The 19371-nt window shown below is 38.5% G+C and overlaps 5 protein-coding genes across 13 annotated transcripts; 3 read left to right on the forward strand and 2 right to left on the reverse strand.

Moving 5' to 3' along the window:
- Positions 1 to 530: 530 nt before the first annotated feature.
- LOC125959664 (uncharacterized) lies at positions 531 to 2556 on the reverse strand. Its single transcript, XM_049692497.1, has 3 exons — positions 2431 to 2556; positions 2036 to 2142; positions 531 to 1567 (listed from the first exon to the last, which is right to left on the reverse strand). Exons 2-3 carry the CDS (start codon positions 2084 to 2086, stop codon positions 1433 to 1435), a joined length of 186 nt encoding a protein of 61 aa, XP_049548454.1. The 5' UTR covers positions 2087 to 2142; positions 2431 to 2556; the 3' UTR covers positions 531 to 1432.
- Positions 2557 to 2610: 54 nt separating this feature from the next.
- LOC125959663 (mitochondrial import receptor subunit TOM7 homolog) lies at positions 2611 to 3003 on the forward strand. The gene is made up of 2 exons (XM_049692496.1): positions 2611 to 2796; positions 2888 to 3003. Exons 1-2 carry the CDS (start codon positions 2700 to 2702, stop codon positions 2947 to 2949), a joined length of 159 nt encoding a protein of 52 aa, XP_049548453.1. The 5' UTR covers positions 2611 to 2699; the 3' UTR covers positions 2950 to 3003.
- Positions 3004 to 3077: 74 nt separating this feature from the next.
- Positions 3078 to 5986, forward strand: LOC125951054 (methylcrotonoyl-CoA carboxylase subunit alpha, mitochondrial). Its single transcript, XM_049679564.1, has 4 exons — positions 3078 to 3219; positions 3344 to 3530; positions 3591 to 5177; positions 5253 to 5986. The coding sequence occupies exons 1-4, from the start codon at positions 3188 to 3190 to the stop codon at positions 5535 to 5537; spliced, it is 2091 nt and encodes a 696-aa protein (XP_049535521.1). The 5' UTR covers positions 3078 to 3187; the 3' UTR covers positions 5538 to 5986.
- A 229-nt stretch (positions 5987 to 6215) lies between these two features.
- Positions 6216 to 8398, forward strand: LOC125951058 (beta-ureidopropionase). The gene is made up of 4 exons (XM_049679575.1): positions 6216 to 6549; positions 7079 to 7341; positions 7418 to 7827; positions 7920 to 8398. The coding sequence occupies exons 1-4, from the start codon at positions 6446 to 6448 to the stop codon at positions 8295 to 8297; spliced, it is 1155 nt and encodes a 384-aa protein (XP_049535532.1). The 5' UTR covers positions 6216 to 6445; the 3' UTR covers positions 8298 to 8398.
- Positions 8399 to 11137: 2739 nt separating this feature from the next.
- On the reverse strand, positions 11138 to 19075 carry LOC125951056 (MAGUK p55 subfamily member 7). 9 transcript variants are annotated; one of them, XM_049679566.1, is made up of 12 exons: positions 18900 to 19075; positions 16077 to 16311; positions 15182 to 15363; positions 15015 to 15110; positions 14700 to 14831; positions 13694 to 13726; positions 13124 to 13291; positions 12861 to 13043; positions 12632 to 12767; positions 12175 to 12453; positions 11765 to 12108; positions 11138 to 11671 (listed from the first exon to the last, which is right to left on the reverse strand). In XM_049679566.1, the coding sequence occupies exons 2-12, from the start codon at positions 16117 to 16119 to the stop codon at positions 11495 to 11497; spliced, it is 1773 nt and encodes a 590-aa protein (XP_049535523.1). In that variant the 5' UTR covers positions 16120 to 16311; positions 18900 to 19075; the 3' UTR covers positions 11138 to 11494. The 9 variants fall into 9 exon arrangements, with proteins under 9 accessions (XP_049535523.1, XP_049535522.1, XP_049535527.1 ...); XM_049679565.1 differs by having other exon boundaries at positions 18895 to 19075; XM_049679570.1 differs by having other exon boundaries at positions 12175 to 12450; positions 18895 to 19074.
- Positions 19076 to 19371: the final 296 nt, after the last annotated feature.

Raw genomic sequence — 19371 nt, forward strand, 5'->3', positions numbered from 1 at the left:
ATTCTTTATCTTAATGTATTCCATGGAATCGTTTGGATGATGATGAAAAACGTTAATCATAAGACCATCAATAAGTTAGTTTGTTCTCTTAGCAGTAAAAAGTAAAAAAAATAAGTTATACGTGGTAGCTCAGGATATTTTTAACACTTCAGATGTCCAGATATGTCGTTAAAATCAATTTAGAATAGTCAACAATATTGCGACGAGTCCGTACGGGTTCCAGGGCATAGCAGTTACAATATCTACGTCAACAGTAATGTGATGTTGAGTCTGTGCTAAAAGCAATGCGCTTTGTAGAACTTCCAGAATTTCGGAACATTGTTCTGTAACACTTAACAATTCTGTAGTATAATTTGGGTAGTAAAAATCTTCAAGAAGGAGCGAATTTGATCTTTCGGATTGTGATACAACCCAATTTTCATTCCCAAGGGATTAGATATACACTTATGCACTTCCCAATGCACATATTTGGTGCTTTGGTGTAGCTTAATGGGAAATAATCTACTATATTAATATGTTGGACTTTCAAATTTATCGAGTGAAAATGATATATTTCGCTTCTAGTTACTGCAACCTCGACTCTGCACTTGTCTTAAATCTTTGCTCTTCTACCTAGTCAGATGTTTCGCTTTATCAACACTGATCGCTGGCCTAACACACTGGAAATAAGTAATGCGATACTCCCCATTCAGTCGATTTCTTCAGTGATGCTCTTCCTGAGTTGGAATCGGTACACTTTCTACCTTAATATTTTGATTTCAATGGTCTACATTGTAGTAGAATTCTTAAATCAATCGAAGTATTCCTCTGAGAAGCTATGTACCTCATTCGTCTAACACCTCTTTCAGTTTAAAAATCCGGTTGTACTTGCTGGAATAAAGCGGGACGACCAAAAACCTCTTGAAAAAAGACTGTTCATTTTGAACTAATCAAATCAATCCGATCGATTCTGAACAATACGGAAGCAAACCAACATCAACTTAAACTATTATTGTTCTATCGATCGTTCTGACATTCACAGAGAGTGGTTAAGGCCTAAAACTATAACTGAAATATCTCTACTGAATAAGTAAACATTGTTCAAAATAAACAACATTACTTAATGCTCTCACAAATCTACGTTGAAACTATGGGGCTAAATCACAGTTCCTATTTTGCAGTTTCATTTCTATTCAAAATGACGCCAGCGGGACTAAAAAGATGACAACGAATTATTTCGTTCCATGACCTTTCGCTTCACAAACTCGTCAATGAGGCTACTGCACAAATGCATCTAGAAGTCGACTTCTATCTTTTGAGACTCCCAAAAGCATTGTTTAGTGCAACATAGATCGAGCAGCCATTTATAAGAGCTAGCGTTAAGGCATCGCGCAGTGTTTGGTGTGCTAATTGAAAATAGGAAATATATGCTCGATCATCCATCGGCTGATATTTAATGGCTTTTTTTGCTTGATTTCGCAAGCATCTGCTTCATACTGAATGATGATAACCCAATACCAAGTGCTGCCAGCAGTGCCGCCGATCTAGTCGTGTTTCGATCTGTGGACTTTCCGGTGATGCTGTTAACCTGCAAAATAAGAAAACATTACTTTAGTCGATAAAATGAATGTATAATTGTCTATTGATTTAATTTTGAAGAATTAGATAGATGCGTGCAACAAAATAGCAAAAATTCCGATGGGTTGAGCGGAAGTGGAAGTGTAATAGTTCTTTTTGAGAGTTTCCCAATGTTTGTAATTTTGCAATAATCCTCCTTTTGTTTGAAGAATTGTCAACAAACCCAGGCGGAGTAGAAGTGCATATCTTTCAAAAAGTTTGTGTATGTCAGGTTTAGCAGTAAAATCTTGATTTTGCTTGGAATGATCCCTTGAACCAATTTGCCTTAAAATGCGCTATAAAAATACAGTGATTGTGATAGTCACTCGATCACGTGATGCGTTGCTCGGCGTTAACATTATTTCTAACTATAAGCACGCCTACAGATTGCGTAGCGCAAGAAAACTGCAAACAATATGTCCTTGAACTTCGTTCTCACCTGTCCATAGTTGAGACGCACTGCGTACCGAAGAGCCTGTGTCGTTTTCATAATCTATGGATTATGTTTTTTACAGCAGCCAAAACCTTTGTTTTCTGCTTGTTCAGCTGCAAAGACATGATTTTATGCTATACATTATTATCCAACGATCGACGCACTATATTAAAACTAATTGTAATTTTACAAGTTTCTTATGTCCTCGAGAGCCAGCGGTTTGGAAAATACCGTCAAACACCTTTGTGCGGTATTTTACGTAAGAGCTCGAAGCTCTTGGGCGGCCAGAATGGGCGGAATAAAGGACTTTTGGTTTGATTGTAGCGTAAAGGATTCGAAGAACTTAAGAAACTTTGTTGAACTAGCCTTAATTTTAAGAAAGATTTAGCGAAAAATCGTACCTTCGACGACGGCGGTCCGACTTCCTCGTGTGTGTGTGGTGAAAGACCCCACTGTCAAAATGTATGCAACCGGGTCGCTTATTGTTTAAGCGACCCGAAATTGTTCGCCGGCGGGTCGCTTAAGCGTTAAGCGACCCGGTTGCATACCTTTTGTTAATGGGGGACCTTGCAGAATAAACGTCACATCGACTGTCACAATTGTCACGAAAACAAGAATTCGAAGAAAAAGTGAGAATTCGTGAATTCTTGTTTTACAAAAAATTCTCAACATGCTTTCCCCGGACGTTAAAGAACGGCTTGGCGTCGTTTTCGAGGTAGTTAAAACCTCTTTCCACTGGGGTTTCATCCCAACCCTGTTGTATTTAGGTAAGTGGAACTTAACATAACCTATCCAACGAGAAACTTGCGTCTCCGAAGCCGACAAGCAAGCATGATATTGATGGAGCGATTTTTTCAGGATTCCGCAAAGGAGCAGAGCCGGGAATGCCGCCAATTGCGATTACCAACATTCTGTGGTAGAGGAATTAGACCATTCTGCAAAGATACAATAAAATAATGTTACCTTAAAGGATCTGCGGCAGCTTGTTTGAGGAGATGTTTGTTCGGGTGGGGTTATGGGGGAGGGGGGGGGGGTTTCGCACATGCTGCTTGTCAAAAAGCGATAAGCGAGAAAAAGAAAATTTAAGTCCCCACCGATCGTCCGCCGTTTCTCTTGCTTCACGCGTGCTCAGACATTCCAAAACATCCAGGGCGCAAAATGTTTCACAAACTGCGCACGGCAGCTGCTAGGTAAGTTGTATAAACTAATTCACTATTCACTTGGTCCTGCTTCCGACGCGCCCTGCGTTAAGCGTACTTAACATGCGGGAACTCTACCAATTACGTAACTTAATAGACTCTGAAACTGTTCCAGCTTCCGGGGCTTTTCTACATCGTGTGCCGTTCGAAGCAAAAATGTACCTCAGAGACAAATCAAGAAATTGCTTATTGCCAATCGAGGCGAAATCGCTTGCCGGATTATGCGAACGGCCAACCGCCTCGGCATAAGAACTGTGGCCGTGTTTTCTGATGCTGATGAAAAATCGTTCCACGTAAAAATGGTAAGTGGTAAAGTATAACTTTCCGTAACTACCGACTGATAGTAAATTTGTTTTCGGAAGGCAAACGAGGCTTATAATATTGGACCGCCGGCCTCGCAGCAATCCTACTTACGTGGCGATAAAATTCTGGAAGTGGCCAAAAGATCGGGGTGCCAAGCGATTCATCCAGGCTACGGGTTTCTATCGGAAAATGTAGAATTTGCAGAGCTATGTCAAAAAGAAGATGTAACGTTCATTGGCCCACCGGCTAGTGCTATTCGCGACATGGGCATTAAGAGTACATCAAAGCATATCATGTCTGCTGCCGGTGTTCCTATCATTAATGGATATCATGGAAATGATCAGTCTGATGAGAAGCTCTTAGAAGAAGCACGGAAAATTGGCTTTCCCTTGATGATCAAGGCAGTACGTGGCGGAGGTGGCAAAGGTATGCGCATCGCGGAGACGGAAGCGGATTTTATGCCGATGTTGCAGTCCGCCCGAACCGAGTCGGAGAAGGCATTTGGTGATACGGCTATGCTGTTGGAACGTTACGTACGCTCTCCTCGACACGTTGAAGTACAGGTATTTGCCGATCATCACGGCAATGCCGTGTATCTCTATGAACGCGATTGTTCGGTGCAAAGACGGCATCAGAAAATCATTGAGGAAGCACCCGCCCCTGGGCTCTCGGAGGAGCTACGAAAGCAGCTTGGCGAAGCGGCGGTTCGTGCAGCGAAGGCAGTAAACTATGTTGGTGCCGGTACCGTCGAGTTCATACTTGACAAAGAAGATCTGTCGTTCCATTTCATGGAGATGAACACACGACTCCAGGTGGAGCATCCGATTACTGAGATGATCACTGGCACTGACCTCGTCGAGTGGCAAATTAAAGTGGCTTCCGGTGAACCGCTTTCTGTAACGCAGGAGGATATTCGGAAAAATGGTCACGCTTTCGAAGCACGTATCTACGCAGAAGATCCAGCGGGAGGATTTTTGCCCGGCGCAGGTCCCTTAGACTACCTCTCGACGCCTGAAACGTCGGCAACGACTCGCGTCGAAACGGGAGTACGTCAAGGAGACGAAGTTTCGATTCATTACGATCCAATGATTGCTAAGTTGGTTGTATGGGGAGAGAACAGAGCCAGCAGCCTTCAGTTGTTGATTGAACAGTTAGCAAACTATCAGATAGCTGGTCTGCAAACCAACATCAATTTTCTTTTGGATCTTGCTCGCCATGATCATTTCCAGGCAGCAGATGTGCATACTGGTTTCATCGAGCAGCATATGGCCACATTGTTTCCCAAAAAAACGGTTCCTAGAGAGAAAGTGATACAGATGGCATTAGCTCAATTGCTGAACGAACGAGTTCAATTGGGCGTAAGAACAGATAAAATACGTGGTCCATTCGATGCCGAATTGAACTTCCGACCCAACTACAAACCAATACATTCCGTTAAGTTGAAAGTTATCGAAGCAGAATATATTGTTGACATTGAGAAGCTCGACAATCACTACAACGTTCGCGTAAATGGAGGCAATTGGTCAAAGGTGTCCGTTCATCGCAAGCCATACGCCAACCGTTTTCTCTTGGAAACTAATATCGATGGACATATCTCTTGCTTCAATAGCATAATCGCCGCCGAGAATGTGACCCTGTTTGATGAGGTAATCTATTAACATTTTCCTCCTGAAATAAGCTCTTAATCAGAAATAAGCTCTTTTTCTGTAATATCTTTCCAGAACGGTATGATTAGTGGGGAAATCGTTCAACCACGTTTCCTGCTTTCTGAGAGCACTATGGGCGGTGTTGATGCATCCAGCGTAATAGCTCCGATGCCTGGAATATTGGACAAGGTCCTGGTAAAACCGGGGGATACTGTGAAAATTGGAACACCCGTTGCGGTGCTGATTGCAATGAAAATGGAACATGTGTTAAAGGCTGCTAAGGATGGCATTGTGAAGACAATTCCCAACGCCGAGGGCAGTAATGTAAAGAAAGGAACCGTCTTATTATCTTTCGAATGATACAGGTAGTTGCTGTGAAACATGAAATGTGTAACTTACAGCACGCACAAGCAGTCATACCAATCTGTGACATAAACTGCATTTACTAGCATGTATACTTTTTTTTATGATAAAAACGCAACCTAGCGATCGTTTTCAAAAAGCGTCAAACGCTTACAAAACTGCAAATTAAACCTACAATCTATACAATCTTCTAAATGCTAATAAACAAATTATGTGACAATAATTCTTTGTATCGAAATGTTAGGTCGTAGTAGGACGACGTATTTTACAAACCGCAATTAAGAATAACGTCATTCCGGTAGTCTGCGAGATAGGCTCATGCGATTATAAATGTTTCGGTTTAGTACAAGTAAAAACGCTATAATAATAAAAAAGAATAATTCAAATGTGAGTCCTTTTGGAAATTTAACCACACCAAATAAAAAAAAACAGCCTTGCTATGGATTTCCTCTCGAGCTCTAATGCCTTTCACCATTACTTCAAGTCGTTTATAGAAAGCAAAAATATAAATATTTTTCGTGTCTTTCTTGGTGCTTTTCACATATGTTGTACGCTAGGCCGGGAGGTGTTTTGTGTGACTTAATCACGTGGGGTTTCCATATCAGAATATAAATAAACTGGGTTGTAGTATGCGTGTCTTCACTGCTCGACGATCACGCAATCACGATTTAACGATTGCAGGAGGGTGGAGCAGGTTGAATGAGTTTCAAAACTCATGGCTTGTTGTGAGGCCTGCGCTCACAAAACCATTACTTCAGCTTTAGAATCCAAAGCGCCAGGGCGTTGGACACAGGGAATTAGCTCACGGAGAACAGTTGGAAAAGTGAAAGCCGACTTCCTTCAACACGATAGTGCAAGTTTGCCGCTGATTTACTTTATTGTTCACCGTACACTGCAGTATAATAATGTCTGATACAAATTTTAAAAGCTTGGAAGATGTTCTAAACAAACACATTCCTTCCGAAGAACTCGGCGAGGTTAAGAGGGTCCTCTATGGACGATCGGACGAGTAAGTAATGTGAGCAGAAAATGGTAACGGTTATCGATAGAAGGAAAATTTGTGTGTAGTAGCAAAAAGACAATGTGATACTAAATACGATCTCGAATCTAGCTTACGGAGAGTCTGCTCGTAAACTAGATTGTTTCCCTATACAGCTGCAAGTGAAATCTTACGGTATGATTGAAATAATTACAATGTTTTACTAAAATCGTTGCTATGGGCAATTCTTGCGTATTGCATGATCGCTTTGCGCTAGTGAGTGCTTATATGCTTATCACAAAACAACCCGCCAATCAAATTGTATTTCTTTGTGACCCATAAGATAAGATATAGCAACAATTGGGAGATAATCGTCCAATTTGAGATTAGTGAGGCTAGGCATGTTAAAGTAGAAAAAGATAGCGGTAGAGGAAAGATATTGTTCAATGTTGCAGTGAATATACATACAAACTGACGAACTTTTTAAGAAATTTTGAACAACTTCTCTGACAACAACATAATTTTGCTATGGTATTAATTTGTATCTTTCTCATTTTAGCAACGAGCTGAAATTTTCGGACGAAACCATTTCATTGGCAAAGGATGTAGATGTCGAGTTGAAGGGATACGTGTTTAATGCACGTAAAGAAGACTTGAGGAGGCCAAGGATCGTGCGTGTCGCCGCCATCCAAAATACCGTCGATATACCAACGACTGCCCCAATTCATGTACAACGTGATGCCTTGCACGAGAAAATATCGAACATTTTAAGAGTAGCTGTTTCAGCTGGTGTTAATATCGTTTGCTTGCAGGAAGCATGGAGTAAGTGACCTTAAGTAGCACAATGCTTGCCGTGCTTCTGTTCCTCTACGTTAGTTTTTATTTTTCTTTTTTCTAGCTATGCCTTTTGGCTTTTGTACACGCGAAAAAATTTGGTGTGAGTTTGCAGAGGATGTTGAAAATGGACCTACCACGAACATGCTGAAGGAGTTAGCCAAGCAATATAATATGGTGATCATCTCTCCTATACTTGAGCGTGACTCGGACCATCATGACACAATATTTAATACGGCTGTCGTGATATCCAACACCGGTGCCTATATTGGCAAGCATCGCAAAAACCATATTCCTCGTGTGGGAGATTTTAATGAATCGTCGTACTATTTCGAGGGAGACACGGGGCATCCTGTCTTTGAGACTCAGTTTGGACGTATAGGCATTAACATTTGCTATGGACGCCACCACCCACAAAATTGGATGATGTTTGGCATCAACGGCGCAGAGATTGTATTCAATCCATCTGCAACGGTTCGTTAAAATTAACTCATTTTAAATGATGCACCGCCGGTGTCAAGAATGAAAATTTATTGATTTTACTATTTTCCTTTTGTCCAATTCAGGTTGGTGCACTAAGTGAACCTCTGTGGGGTATCGAGGCAAGAAATGCAGCTATTGCAAATGGCTACTTTGCGGTCGCAATCAATCGCGTCGGAACGGAAGTGTTTCCCAATGAGTTTACTTCTGGCAATGGGCTACCAGCACACAAGGACTTTGGACCGTTTTACGGATCGTCCTATGTGGCAGCTCCAGATGGTTCGCGAACTCCGGGTCTTTCCCGAGATAAGAACGGATTACTTGTAGTAGAGATGGATTTGAACCTTTGTCGGCAGGTAAAGGATTTCTGGGGCTTTCAGATGACTCAACGTCTACCTCTGTATGCCGAATCTCTGGCCAAAGCTATAAAACCAGATTACAAACCTCAGATAATAAGAGAATAACCGAACTGGTCGCAACATCTTCGGCCTCGAAAGAAATCCTTTTTATGTTTGATTTTTTTTGTAACAACTGTCTAACAATAAAGTGTTGAGTTAATTATTAATATTCATTGTCTGTTATTAATATTCACTGTTTGTCTTGGCCTGCCACCGAAGATCCTTCCACTCCGGCCCCTCTAAAAACGACAACGTTTGTATACACGAGTAATCCCATGCCCCTGGAAGGTTGGAGTAATCCCCTGGAAAGTTGGAGGGTATGGCTGAGACGTGAGACGTGATTGCTCCGGTTCTTCCTTGGAGCGTGCTTCAGTATAGGGGTGGCTCCAAGAAGTGTCTGTATCCCCGGTGGGAGGTGTGATGGACAGCTATGGAAAATCTTAAAAGTTTAAAGCCATTTCAACAAATCAACACCGGTTTGTGTTTGGGCAAAATCGTCATATTAGTGGTTTTCAAAAAAGTTACACCGCAGACATAAATAATTACTGCACGCAGGAATTTTTGTATTTATTAGGGTTAGACCAATACATCGTCACATCGCTTGAATGAATAGTCTCTTCATCACCCACCTCTTCTTTTTAGTTCCGCTTTGTTAGCTTTCGACCCATATCTAAAACTAATCAACAAACAACTTTGTTTTTAATAGTTCCATCAAATTTTCTCGAAGCATCCGATTTTTTTATATATGCATTTGGTTGTGAATTGGAAGGTTTGTTTTTTAGTTTGCACATACGGTAGAATTCTCTTTTCCCTAGAAAAGTTGAACATTGACAACAAGTTTGGCCAATGATCGTATATACCACATTTGTTTGAATTTTACTTAAGAAATAGTTAGTAAAGAAAAACATGGTTTCCTCTACCGAATGCTGATAAATTATGATCAGCTAGCTTGTTAGACAGGTAAGAGTGCCTCTTAAGTTTTGCCACAAAAGTTACATGTGTCAGGTGGATTTTTTTTCATTGATGGGGCAAACATGATAAAAAATTGCCTTTTGAGTTTTCGTTTTCTAGCGAAGCGAAATTTTGTTGAATTCGAAACATCTTGTTGTTTGTTCGAAACTTCTTGTGTTTGCCACTTTAAATTATCTGGTGTATATTTGACCCAAACTTGTAAGTTTTGGTTTGAGCTTACCAGTTACATGCAGTTAACCTTTTCGCTATCAACAATTTATTCATCTCTGTTAGCTCAATTGTGCTCAATTGTTTTAGGAAGCTTCTATATCCTTGTGTAAAATTTCTCGGTAGATGTTTCGGGGATTCCATATTGTCTATGTTATATTTTCTTTGTTACTCGGTTTTTTGTCTTTCACGTATGCCAATCATTATTCAATGAATTATTCTTGGCAGTCTGGTTGATTGATTTCTTTGAAAAATCGCAAACATTAATTGTTTGACAGGTGATATTTTCAATTTTTGTTCTTCGAAACACGGTGTATACATTTGCACATCGCGAGTATAGTTTTTGTGAATATATGGTAACCTATACAGCACTAAAACAATTTAGAATATTTACCTTCTACTGTTCATTTTACGCTACAATGTATCGAACGATTTCTTCTTCAGATTTACTTACAAACAAACATTTTCTAAATAAACATCTAATATATGGTAAGCAGTAGTAAGAGGAAAAGTGGTATTATTGTATCATGGCTAACTTTGCACCGGAGAAAATATTGTATTGCAACATAATCTCATTTCATTCAAAAGTATGTTTCGATAAATTTAATAGCTATTGTCATATTGTATAATAAATTGGGTGGTTCCTTTGTGTTGAGTTAAACACTGTAACAGTTTCTTTTCGGTCAAACCAATTCAAAACCCATTAGTTTGAAATGAAACTATCCTGAACAAATATATACCAAGAGCCGTACAAAATATTCTCTATCGTAGTATAGTGGCAACTCATTAATCTTTTAACCATCTTTGACTTTCTTCGTTTCGATTTTACACGAAAATGCTTTATCATTCATATTTTATAGCCATTGCCCACGATGTTTAGCAGTGAAAACTTCAGTGGATAGGATATAAAGCATATGGTGAATCAATTCGTCAGATATTGTGTTGCGAAAGGTATTATAATTTATTCAGAAGAGGTATGCTTATGCAAGCACTATAGCATTCTGTCTCTATGTTGGATGTATGGCGAATTGTAATCATTAGCAATTAGCAAATATAGCGAAATTCTACAGGAAATGTAAGGTAGAAATGTTGTTACAAGAAACTTCGTTAAAGTTCCTGAACTCGTGATGCGCTGAATTTAATTTTAACTTGCTTGAATCCTTTTCTCCTTATAACTGAGCGCTTATTCAAGGCAGTTCAAACATTTAGCTATTTTGTCCACTTTTGTTGTACCTCTGTATAGGATACTCGTGTGAAGTCCAAATTCGAAGTATCATTTATAGGAGTTCAGAAAGCGTTTTTTTAAACTTATCTGCGTATGTAACTGTAATTAGTTTTCAACTGTTTATTTACAAAAGATACACAAATTCATCGTTACTATACGCAATCCCTTCTATAAAGTTTGAAATTGGCTGCTTATGATTTACCGGTCTTCGCCTTGTTACCGACCGACTTATTGGTCTGCTAAATACACAGTACAAATCTCCGCATTCTCAGAGCTGTTATTAATTAACAAATCAATTAATCAATCAATTTATAAAGCACCAATTATCAATTTATAAAGCACATGTTTAAATCCTTGTTTAAGCCGAAAGACACGAAACACCGATTTATGTGACCTTTTCCGTAGACTTTTTCATCAAACCTCTACTTGCTAACAAAGGGCTAGAAATTGGGAAATTTTTATAAAGAAATACAATTCACAGAATAGAACGACTGCAAAAGAATAGCTTTACAGAGAACGGTTTATTTAAACAAAACAACATAACTTATAAACTAAACATAAAGGCTGATTGAGCTCTAATGTTTACCTATCTCTTTATATGCAAAACAACATCAACGTCGTGTGGTAGATGTTCGACTACTAAGAATCAAAATCATTAAAATATAATTAAAGCAAAGAAAAATCGAATGTACACTGGCGCAATTGGGATTACTCTGGTTAAAACCCGTGTTGAAGTGAAGAGTAATCAGCCTTTTTACGAAAGAAAAGGTTAGTCATAATGTATAATAAAAACTGAATTAGACGACATCAAGGTCAACAGTACGATCGAACTGTAATCGGCTACATGACTCGCCCCCATTTACTGTACCCAGGCTGCTGGAGCCCACAACGGCTCAGACTCACATTTGTTCGCAAGTGTAACCAGCTTTTCGAACGCTTCTGTTAGATCCCCATTTTCAATTTCGTCATCACAAAAATGCCCGTACAAGAAATTGATGCGTTCGTCAGATTTGATCATATCATTGAACTCTTCATCCTATTACAAACGGGAAAACATATAATTCGAATGAAAAGAATTGATTAGATGCATTCTCCTTTTTGTGCCATAACCGAGCAGTCTACGACTTACCGTGAATCCTCTTGAATTAGTCTCATCAAACGTAGATCGCGCTCGCGCTTTCGTTCGCGTCTTTTTGAGCTCCTCAAAGGATGGCGGTCTTATATGAATAATGTAGGGCTTGAGTTGAGCTGTCCGGAGTGACTTCAAGGCTTGATAATGCGGTGCCAACACGCACACACATCCTGCATTCACAATCGTTTTTACACTATCGGCTGCGGTACCATAAAAATGGCCTTTATATTCCCCATGTTCGATAAACTTTCCGGCATCGATGTCTGCTTCCATTTTTTCACGTGTTACAAACAAATATTCACGGCCCGCTACTTCTCCAGGACGCATTGGTCGTGTAGTATCTGCATAGTAAATGGGGAAATGTGTACTGTTTGAAACGTTTCTTTTGCACACCCGTGCGAACTTACATGGCACAGGACTTTTGTATTTTTCTGGATCTCTTGCAACAAGCCGCCGTTTCAACTCGTTCCGACCAACGCCAGGCGCTCCGATCAAGACTATTGGACGAAACACCCCGGGGCGAGGGTACAGTTTAGCTACCTCCTCATAGGTAGCAATCATTTCTCGATCAAAGTCATCATTGTCGGCTGTATCATACATAATCTTTTTAGTCTTGGGTCCGCGACACGGATTGCTCGGATTAGGGGATCCGGGCGGTGTGGAGCAGATTGAAGTGCACGAACCTTCTAGCGCCAATATTTAGTTAACGCATCCGCACACACGCATGTTTGATGAATAACAAATGAATAGAAAGCATCGAAGTATAATGAAATATGATTTAGCATGATATTGATGCAGTTTGTTACGATTAGTTGGATGTTTGAGTGCGATTATCCTGCAGGCTTAGTATTGAAATTGACTCACTTTTTACTTCGCCGTTTGATTCTTTTTGTGTTCTTTCATGTAGAATACGTCGCTCTTGGAGTGCTCGGCTGGGTATCAATCCGGCTCGAGTAGTTTTTTCGCCTTCTTTACGAGCCTGCCACCAATACGAGTCATCCTGCAATGTATTTATTGGAAAAAATCGATTAGTTTCTTCACGGATGTTGCCTTTTGTATAAGCCGTATCGGTACCGCAAGGGAGAGTACTCACCTGCGACACGATGTGAAGAATATCGCCTCGTTGGAACTCTAAACCGGCCTCTTTACAAGGTATGTATGGATCTCCTTCCGGCTCATAGTTGAAATATGCCCTCACCCTAACTTTACTTTCTCGTTGGTCCAACTTGCCGTCAGATGGTACTAATTTAAAGGTAATTGTTCCTTCCGAGTTTTGCTGTGTAATAATAAACCAAAAGCAAATAAGAAACTTATTGAACTTAGGCTCTTCGATGAAATGGAAACACTGAAAGTTACCAATATTGAGAGAACATCACTGGGTGTCTTGCCTTCTACGTTGATGTTGTTCACCTCGATCACTTCATCTCCAACGTGGATCAATCCCGAACGATCGGCAGCACCGCCATGCATTATTCGTGCAATGATAATTTTCCCCGTCTCTTCGTCTGTTTTAATCGTAGCACCCTGTAACAAAAATCAAAAATATAATTCGTTTAGTTCCTACACAAATGAATGAAGTCAAATGACTCAGTGAATGCTGAAAACGAACAATAGATATTGCGTTAAATTTGACCATAACAGGTTTATATGCCGTTATTAAGGTAACCTGAATAGTGAATTATCATCGCCAGCGCCATAGCCAGATCACAGCTCTCTTTGGTTAACGTTAACTATTACAACTTTTTTGTTCATCCCCCGCTTGAATGCAATTGTTTGCAAAATCATTCGGGAGTAGCAAATTTGTATAAAGTTGAAGAGTAATTGAACAGAAAAAACATAATCAAAGATTATGGCTATGTAAGGAAGCTGCAGTTCGTCACTTTCAACATTGTCGAAATAATGAGGAAACAAATACATTGTACTTACAACGATTGGTTCCGCACTTTGTGCTCCAGCACACTGGATGCAGCAAAAAAATGGTTTATTAAAAAATTTAGATAAAAAAGTATTTAATTTTCTTAGGTAGAAACACAATTATGTCTGCCATAGAGATAACGATTACAGAAACACCCAGTTCCATATTAACTTGCATGTTTTGTGTCACCGATCGTCGTAATTTACAAGGGAAGTTGCAATCACTAATCGTTGCTAAATACAAACCATATTGTAACATAAATTGTTTACGATAAATGATCTTGGCTAACGTATAGTAGAACGATTCTGTGTCAGTTTGTGTGAACCTGTGTTATAATGTGCGAAACAGCTACCGGGTAACTATTGGTAAAACGTATTTGGCGCAAAAGATATGACCGTTTTGAACCTCTTTCAAGTTATTGGAGAATATAAGGTAAAATTATTGGTGCAATATCGAATGATTAAAAAAACGAAAGATGTGGCATCTCTTGTTCCTTTTAAGTAGATTTAACATGTATAACTTTTTTTCACGATAAATCACTGTTGTTATTCACTTGTATAGAAGGAGTATTAAAATGAGATAGAGATGTTTATACACAACGTGTGGAAAAATAAGTGAATACTTCTTACATACAGTTTATTATACGGCACATAGGAAACAAAAACGAAAATAAATGGCACAACGGAAGGATAACGGTTTGAACAAGGAAAGAAGTAATCAAACAAGCAACGAAGGCTTAAGGGAAGCTTAAGTATAGCAAACTGCTATTACTGTATGCTGTCGGCGTTTTTGTACTCTCATTTCAAGACACGGAGTGCGATTATCATGCACAATAAACATGCGCTGAACATTGCATGTAGCAACTCTAGTCTTCTTGTGACATGATTAATGCGATAAATATTTATTGTATCAAGAGCCCATAAAACATGTGACACATATAAGTGAGATAGAAAGTAAAATTTAATATATTCTCTATTATAATAAAAGTCCCTGCATGTTACATTGAACGATACCTACCAAAGGTTCATTACTTTTAACTAGCTGCACAATTTTGATGGTTTCCTCATCCTCGTCGACTTCAACCGGGATATCGGGCAGATGAGGATAGAAGTCTTTCTGCGCGATAGCATCGTGTGCTAATAAAAGACTCTAAGAACAATACATTATATATACAATGTAATTAGGCAAGAACTCAAAATGAAAGTTTAATTATAATAATCCATCAATCCATAGACATAGCAGACAGGCGAACAAATAAGGACGTGTTGATTCAGGAATTAATTATATTCTAAAATGTATGTAAAGAATTTGAAAGGAAATCAAGCAAAGTACCTGTAAGTGTGGTGTTTGCAACAGATGAAAGATTTCTTTACACTGTGGAGAAATGTGGCACCTTGGAGCAAGCAGCTCTAATACTTCCATTAGGACCTTAAAAATGATTAATAGAATCAAAGTCAAACAGAATCATTTAAATATTTTTTTAAATAAGTAACACGCACCTGCATAGAAGAAGATAATAATGGTGCTATCCGATCATCTTTGTTTATTTTAGCGACCTTACTGTGAACATTTACAAGGGCATTCAGCTCTTTTGACTGCAACAAATTTTGCAGAAACCCTAGATCTTGCTCATCCGATAAGTTTTCGGTTTCTTTAAGCGATGTTATTAGCTTAGAAATAACTGTGAATAGTAAAATTGTATAAAAAATATATTGTCATTACGGAACCAAAGCAAATTCAATTCATTTGCATACAGAAAAAAAATAATTGAATTAAATTCCATTAAACGATCATAATAAATATGTATGCACAAAATGCACACACAAGGGCTTGTAGTTGGTTGAATCCAGAGTCAAATAATGTTGATATTTGTATAAGCGACCGAGGTCTGACAAGCCTAGCTTCAATTCGTACTAACACTCGTTTCCATCGAAAAATGCTGTCATCATCATAATGTCGCCTGGGAATACCATACCCTTGAGCTTATGAAACTGTTAAGTCTGCAGTTTGAGTCATTGTGTATATACATTGTTTGGCCAGTTTAGTGTAAAGCAAGGATTATAGTTTATTTTTTAACTTAAAGTAAATCCAATCGATTGTGTACATAACCACGCATATCACGGAGAGCGCAGAACAATCTGATAAAGTTGGCTGTTAAAAAATCATCACATTCCAATTGCACAATCATATAATCATAATCATAATGGTTTTTGACTCATGGCATATGTAAGAATGTTTTTTTTTAATTTTTTGTTGAGTCGAGGAGGTCACAAGGATAAATAAATAAATAAATAAATTTATATATATATATATATATATAAATTTATTTTTTTATTTCATAAACTATATATATATATAGTTTATGAAATAAAAAGATTTTTTTCAGGTTCTTACCTGGGTCGTAGCTTCCATCGGACGCCATTAGTGCGGCAGTCATTATCTTTTGAAATTCAAGATCACTATTTACACCAAACACGACAATTCACAAATAATTCTTCCTCACTAAAAACCTTTTTTTAAAACTCAACACTTCGCTCCAATTTATCTAAGATGGGACATTTCATTCCATTCCAATAACTGTAAATATTCACTAGCTTATAGCAAGCACTTCAATACACTAAAAACAAATCTATGAACAAATAATAAATTCATTTATTCGATAGCTGTATATAACTGAAAACACAAAACTAGATGCTAAAATAGCGTATTACGAAACGCACGCAAAGTTCTCGAAGTTACGATCATTTTTTCCTCACATGCTACGATAAAGACTCCTCTAGTACTAAGATAGCTGCAGAAGATGAACTCAGAATATCATTTTCCAGGATAAGTGCAAATATAGGCTCTGAAGACACAGTAAACTGGTCTGAAGAAAGGACACAGTTGCTTAAAATAGACATGCCTAAATATAAATCCATCTTGCTCATTAACAACCATGTGTAGTGAAAGGTCAAATATATTTCTTCTTCTATCGATCGATTGAACAGCTGCAGGATGCAAAATTGTCGATCATAACTTAACTTTTTCGGCCTATTTTATGGAAACTGACCCCAGACTATACTTTAGACTATATAGATTAGACTTATGATTTTTTGGAGCAAAGCACATGTGTGAGAAGTTGCGCTATAAACATTCAAATTTTTGGGTTTTCAAGCCATTGGGCACATCTTAATTCGATCTCTGTGTCACACAATTTATTGAAAAGGTTTCAAACAAACTATCTAATCTATTCCTGCATATCGCCGCGACATAAATGAGAGAAAAGAGAATATGATCTTATGAGGAAAATGGTCTTTTATTTTTGTAGTATTATCATAAGCATTCCTAAAAATAGGAGCTCAGCGTTGGGGATAGCTTGATTAAATGTCTACTTTCGTGCGGTTGTCGCCACTGATCGAGGCCAGGTTGAAAATAATTCTCGAAATTACGTTACGTTGATAGTGTCAGACCAACATTAGTGAAGAGAGCGAATTTTGTTTGTTTTAATCATTTTCTTCGGCAGTTTGTACATAGTTATTGTGTTATTTGAATGGTGTTTAATGTATGCATTTCTTTACCACAGTCATTTTCAGTTAGGCTTATAGGTAAGCAATAACATGTGGCTCGAAGGCAATTGGAGGCATACCATCTTTAGTGCGACATTTCATCATTATAGATGACCACTTTTCCTGTTGGCTCGACGAAGTTCATGTACTAAACGACAATCGAAACATAATGACATTGGTTTTCGAATGTTCAAGCAATATTTGCCAGTTAGTGTATTATAAATAGCTAAACATCCAGATGGTCTATCGGTGCTTCCATCGATTTTCCTACGCATCATCAAAGCACATTCAATATAAATATCTTGTTCTGCTCCTTATTTTCATTTAGTTCGGTTCGAGTTATAACATATTATTGTAATTTGAGATAATGATATTCACACTTACTATGAGTTTCAATTTCACAGAAAAAAAATCAGCCTTTAAATAACAAACAAACAAATGCTACCACAAGGCATCAAATGCTGCAAGCTCAGCATTCTACATAATAAACCACTTGACAAATTCCAAATATCCGAATAAGATTGACTCATTGTTGAATCTCTGTACTGCATCAAAACATGCGGAACAACTCACTGCCTTATCCCATATCGGCACGATTGTTGTTTTGTTTCCTCGGATCTACACTGCTGTACTTTATAAGTAATGCTTCGATTATTTTAACTAATTAATCGCCTTTATTTAAATTCAATGCTAATTTTTAACCAACCGTCAATCAGAATTGTTCACAAAAAGCCAATAAATGTTGCACCAATTGGATGAGTACACTTTACATTTCGCAGAAAGTAATATTATGTGTCTTATGTTATCCGTGCTCTCACCAAAACTCGGGAAAAGGAAAAGGCAGATGGAAAATCATTGGCGGTGAAAATAAATTACCAATACATATGCGTTCTGTTGCTACATGCCTTGCTTTGTGTTTGTGTAATTTGTTAGGAGCATTTTCCGTGCCCTTTCGTCCCCTCTGCTGACACGGATTCTGGTTGCTTCATTTTTAGATTTTGGTCAAGCTGAGAACGTTTAGCAGCAGCAGAGGATGTTAGGTACACTCGCAATGAAAACACGCTCGCTATTCCCTGTTCATATCCAGTCCTTAGAATGTAAGTATATCTGATGTTGTGCTTGAAGCCTGACGACACTATACATTTCACCGAATTATTTTCGGATCGACCTCCCTGCCTACTTGCGTTTACACTATTTTTCCCGCACCAAGCGTAAATATATCGTTGCTTGTAGCTTTTGTTAAATACAGAGATGACCAAACGCTTCTTGTTAATGCGATTAAAAAAAAACATTGAATAACTCAACTGCGCGCACAATTCCCTTTAGGAAATTCCAAACCATACACTAAGAAGGGGGCCCAGCCTTGCTGGTTTAGTGTAATCACGCTTTAATAGTTTTGAAAAAAATATTACACACATAAGGCGACACTATGCTTTCACAGTTTTACGCACTCGTTCGGTTTTCACAAGGAAATCGACTTGGTTACAGCGTGTTCCTGCAGCCATAATTGATAAACCGATATTCAAAGATTCCCTACGGCAATAACTTTCGCCGACACTTTAAAACACATTTGAATTTCCGCCAAAACGCAGATAGCACATTACACGAAAAGGCGAGTCCGCAAAAGGAACCTCTTTAATAACTATAAGTAACACGGTAGAACAAACCTGACCGAGAAAACGAGGGAAACCTTTATCGATCAACAAAACGCAGGCGCATGTCTGGCACGCACGACAGCCAAAACCCTTTTAAAATCTTCCCCGCTGCGTTTTTGTAATGCTATCTGTGTGCCCAAAGAAAAATCGAAAAAAGGAAAACTTGCTCGGCTCCGGTGGAAAATACGATACCAATACATACACATATTCTACAACAACTTAGTGTACAAGTCATAAATATGTTTAAATAAATGGGAAGCACATAAATCAACGAATAATAAAAAAATGTACATGATAATAACAACATTTTAGTAATGTCTAGCCTTCTTCGAACTAGTTTTTAAATAAGAACTTTCTGGAGCGGCAAATTCTAGTAATATTCGATCTCTGCTCCGTTTGCATTACTAAGCGATGCTCCGGTAGTGTAGCATGTTGGCTTCGAGTGGTGTGAACCCGGCCTAAAGAGCAATAGTCGAGCAGATTGTTTCT

This window comes from Anopheles darlingi, chromosome 2, assembly GCF_943734745.1.
Source record: "Anopheles darlingi chromosome 2, idAnoDarlMG_H_01, whole genome shotgun sequence".
Classification (NCBI taxonomy): Eukaryota; Metazoa; Arthropoda; class Insecta; order Diptera; family Culicidae; genus Anopheles; species Anopheles darlingi.

Excerpts from the sequence above, each read along its gene's own strand:
- LOC125959664 (XM_049692497.1), bottom strand. The coding sequence starts at position 2,086 with ATGAAAACGACACAGGCTCTTCGGTACGCAGTGCGTCTCAACTATGGA. Across the intron at positions 1,568-2,035 it reads TGCGTCTCAACTATGGACAG|GTTAACAGCATCACCGGAAA; the intron begins GTGAGAACGAAG and ends CTTATTTTGCAG.
- LOC125959663 (XM_049692496.1), top strand. The coding sequence starts at position 2,700 with ATGCTTTCCCCGGACGTTAAAGAACGGCTTGGCGTCGTTTTCGAGGTA. Across the intron at positions 2,797-2,887 it reads CCCAACCCTGTTGTATTTAG|GATTCCGCAAAGGAGCAGAG; the intron begins GTAAGTGGAACT and ends CGATTTTTTCAG.
- LOC125951054 (XM_049679564.1), top strand. The coding sequence starts at position 3,188 with ATGTTTCACAAACTGCGCACGGCAGCTGCTAG. Across the intron at positions 3,220-3,343 it reads CTGCGCACGGCAGCTGCTAG|CTTCCGGGGCTTTTCTACAT; the intron begins GTAAGTTGTATA and ends AAACTGTTCCAG. Across the intron at positions 5,178-5,252 it reads ATGTGACCCTGTTTGATGAG|AACGGTATGATTAGTGGGGA; the intron begins GTAATCTATTAA and ends ATATCTTTCCAG.
- LOC125951058 (XM_049679575.1), top strand. The coding sequence starts at position 6,446 with ATGTCTGATACAAATTTTAAAAGCTTGGAAGATGTTCTAAACAAACAC. Across the intron at positions 6,550-7,078 it reads CTCTATGGACGATCGGACGA|CAACGAGCTGAAATTTTCGG; the intron begins GTAAGTAATGTG and ends TTCTCATTTTAG. Across the intron at positions 7,828-7,919 it reads TATTCAATCCATCTGCAACG|GTTGGTGCACTAAGTGAACC; the intron begins GTTCGTTAAAAT and ends TGTCCAATTCAG.
- LOC125951056 (XM_049679566.1), bottom strand. The coding sequence starts at position 16,119 with ATGACTGCCGCACTAATGGCGTCCGATGGAAGCTACGACCCAG. Across the intron at positions 12,768-12,860 it reads TTCTTCACATCGTGTCGCAG|GATGACTCGTATTGGTGGCA; the intron begins GTGAGTACTCTC and ends AATACATTGCAG. Across the intron at positions 11,672-11,764 it reads CTAATTCAAGAGGATTCACG|GATGAAGAGTTCAATGATAT; the intron begins GTAAGTCGTAGA and ends CGTTTGTAATAG.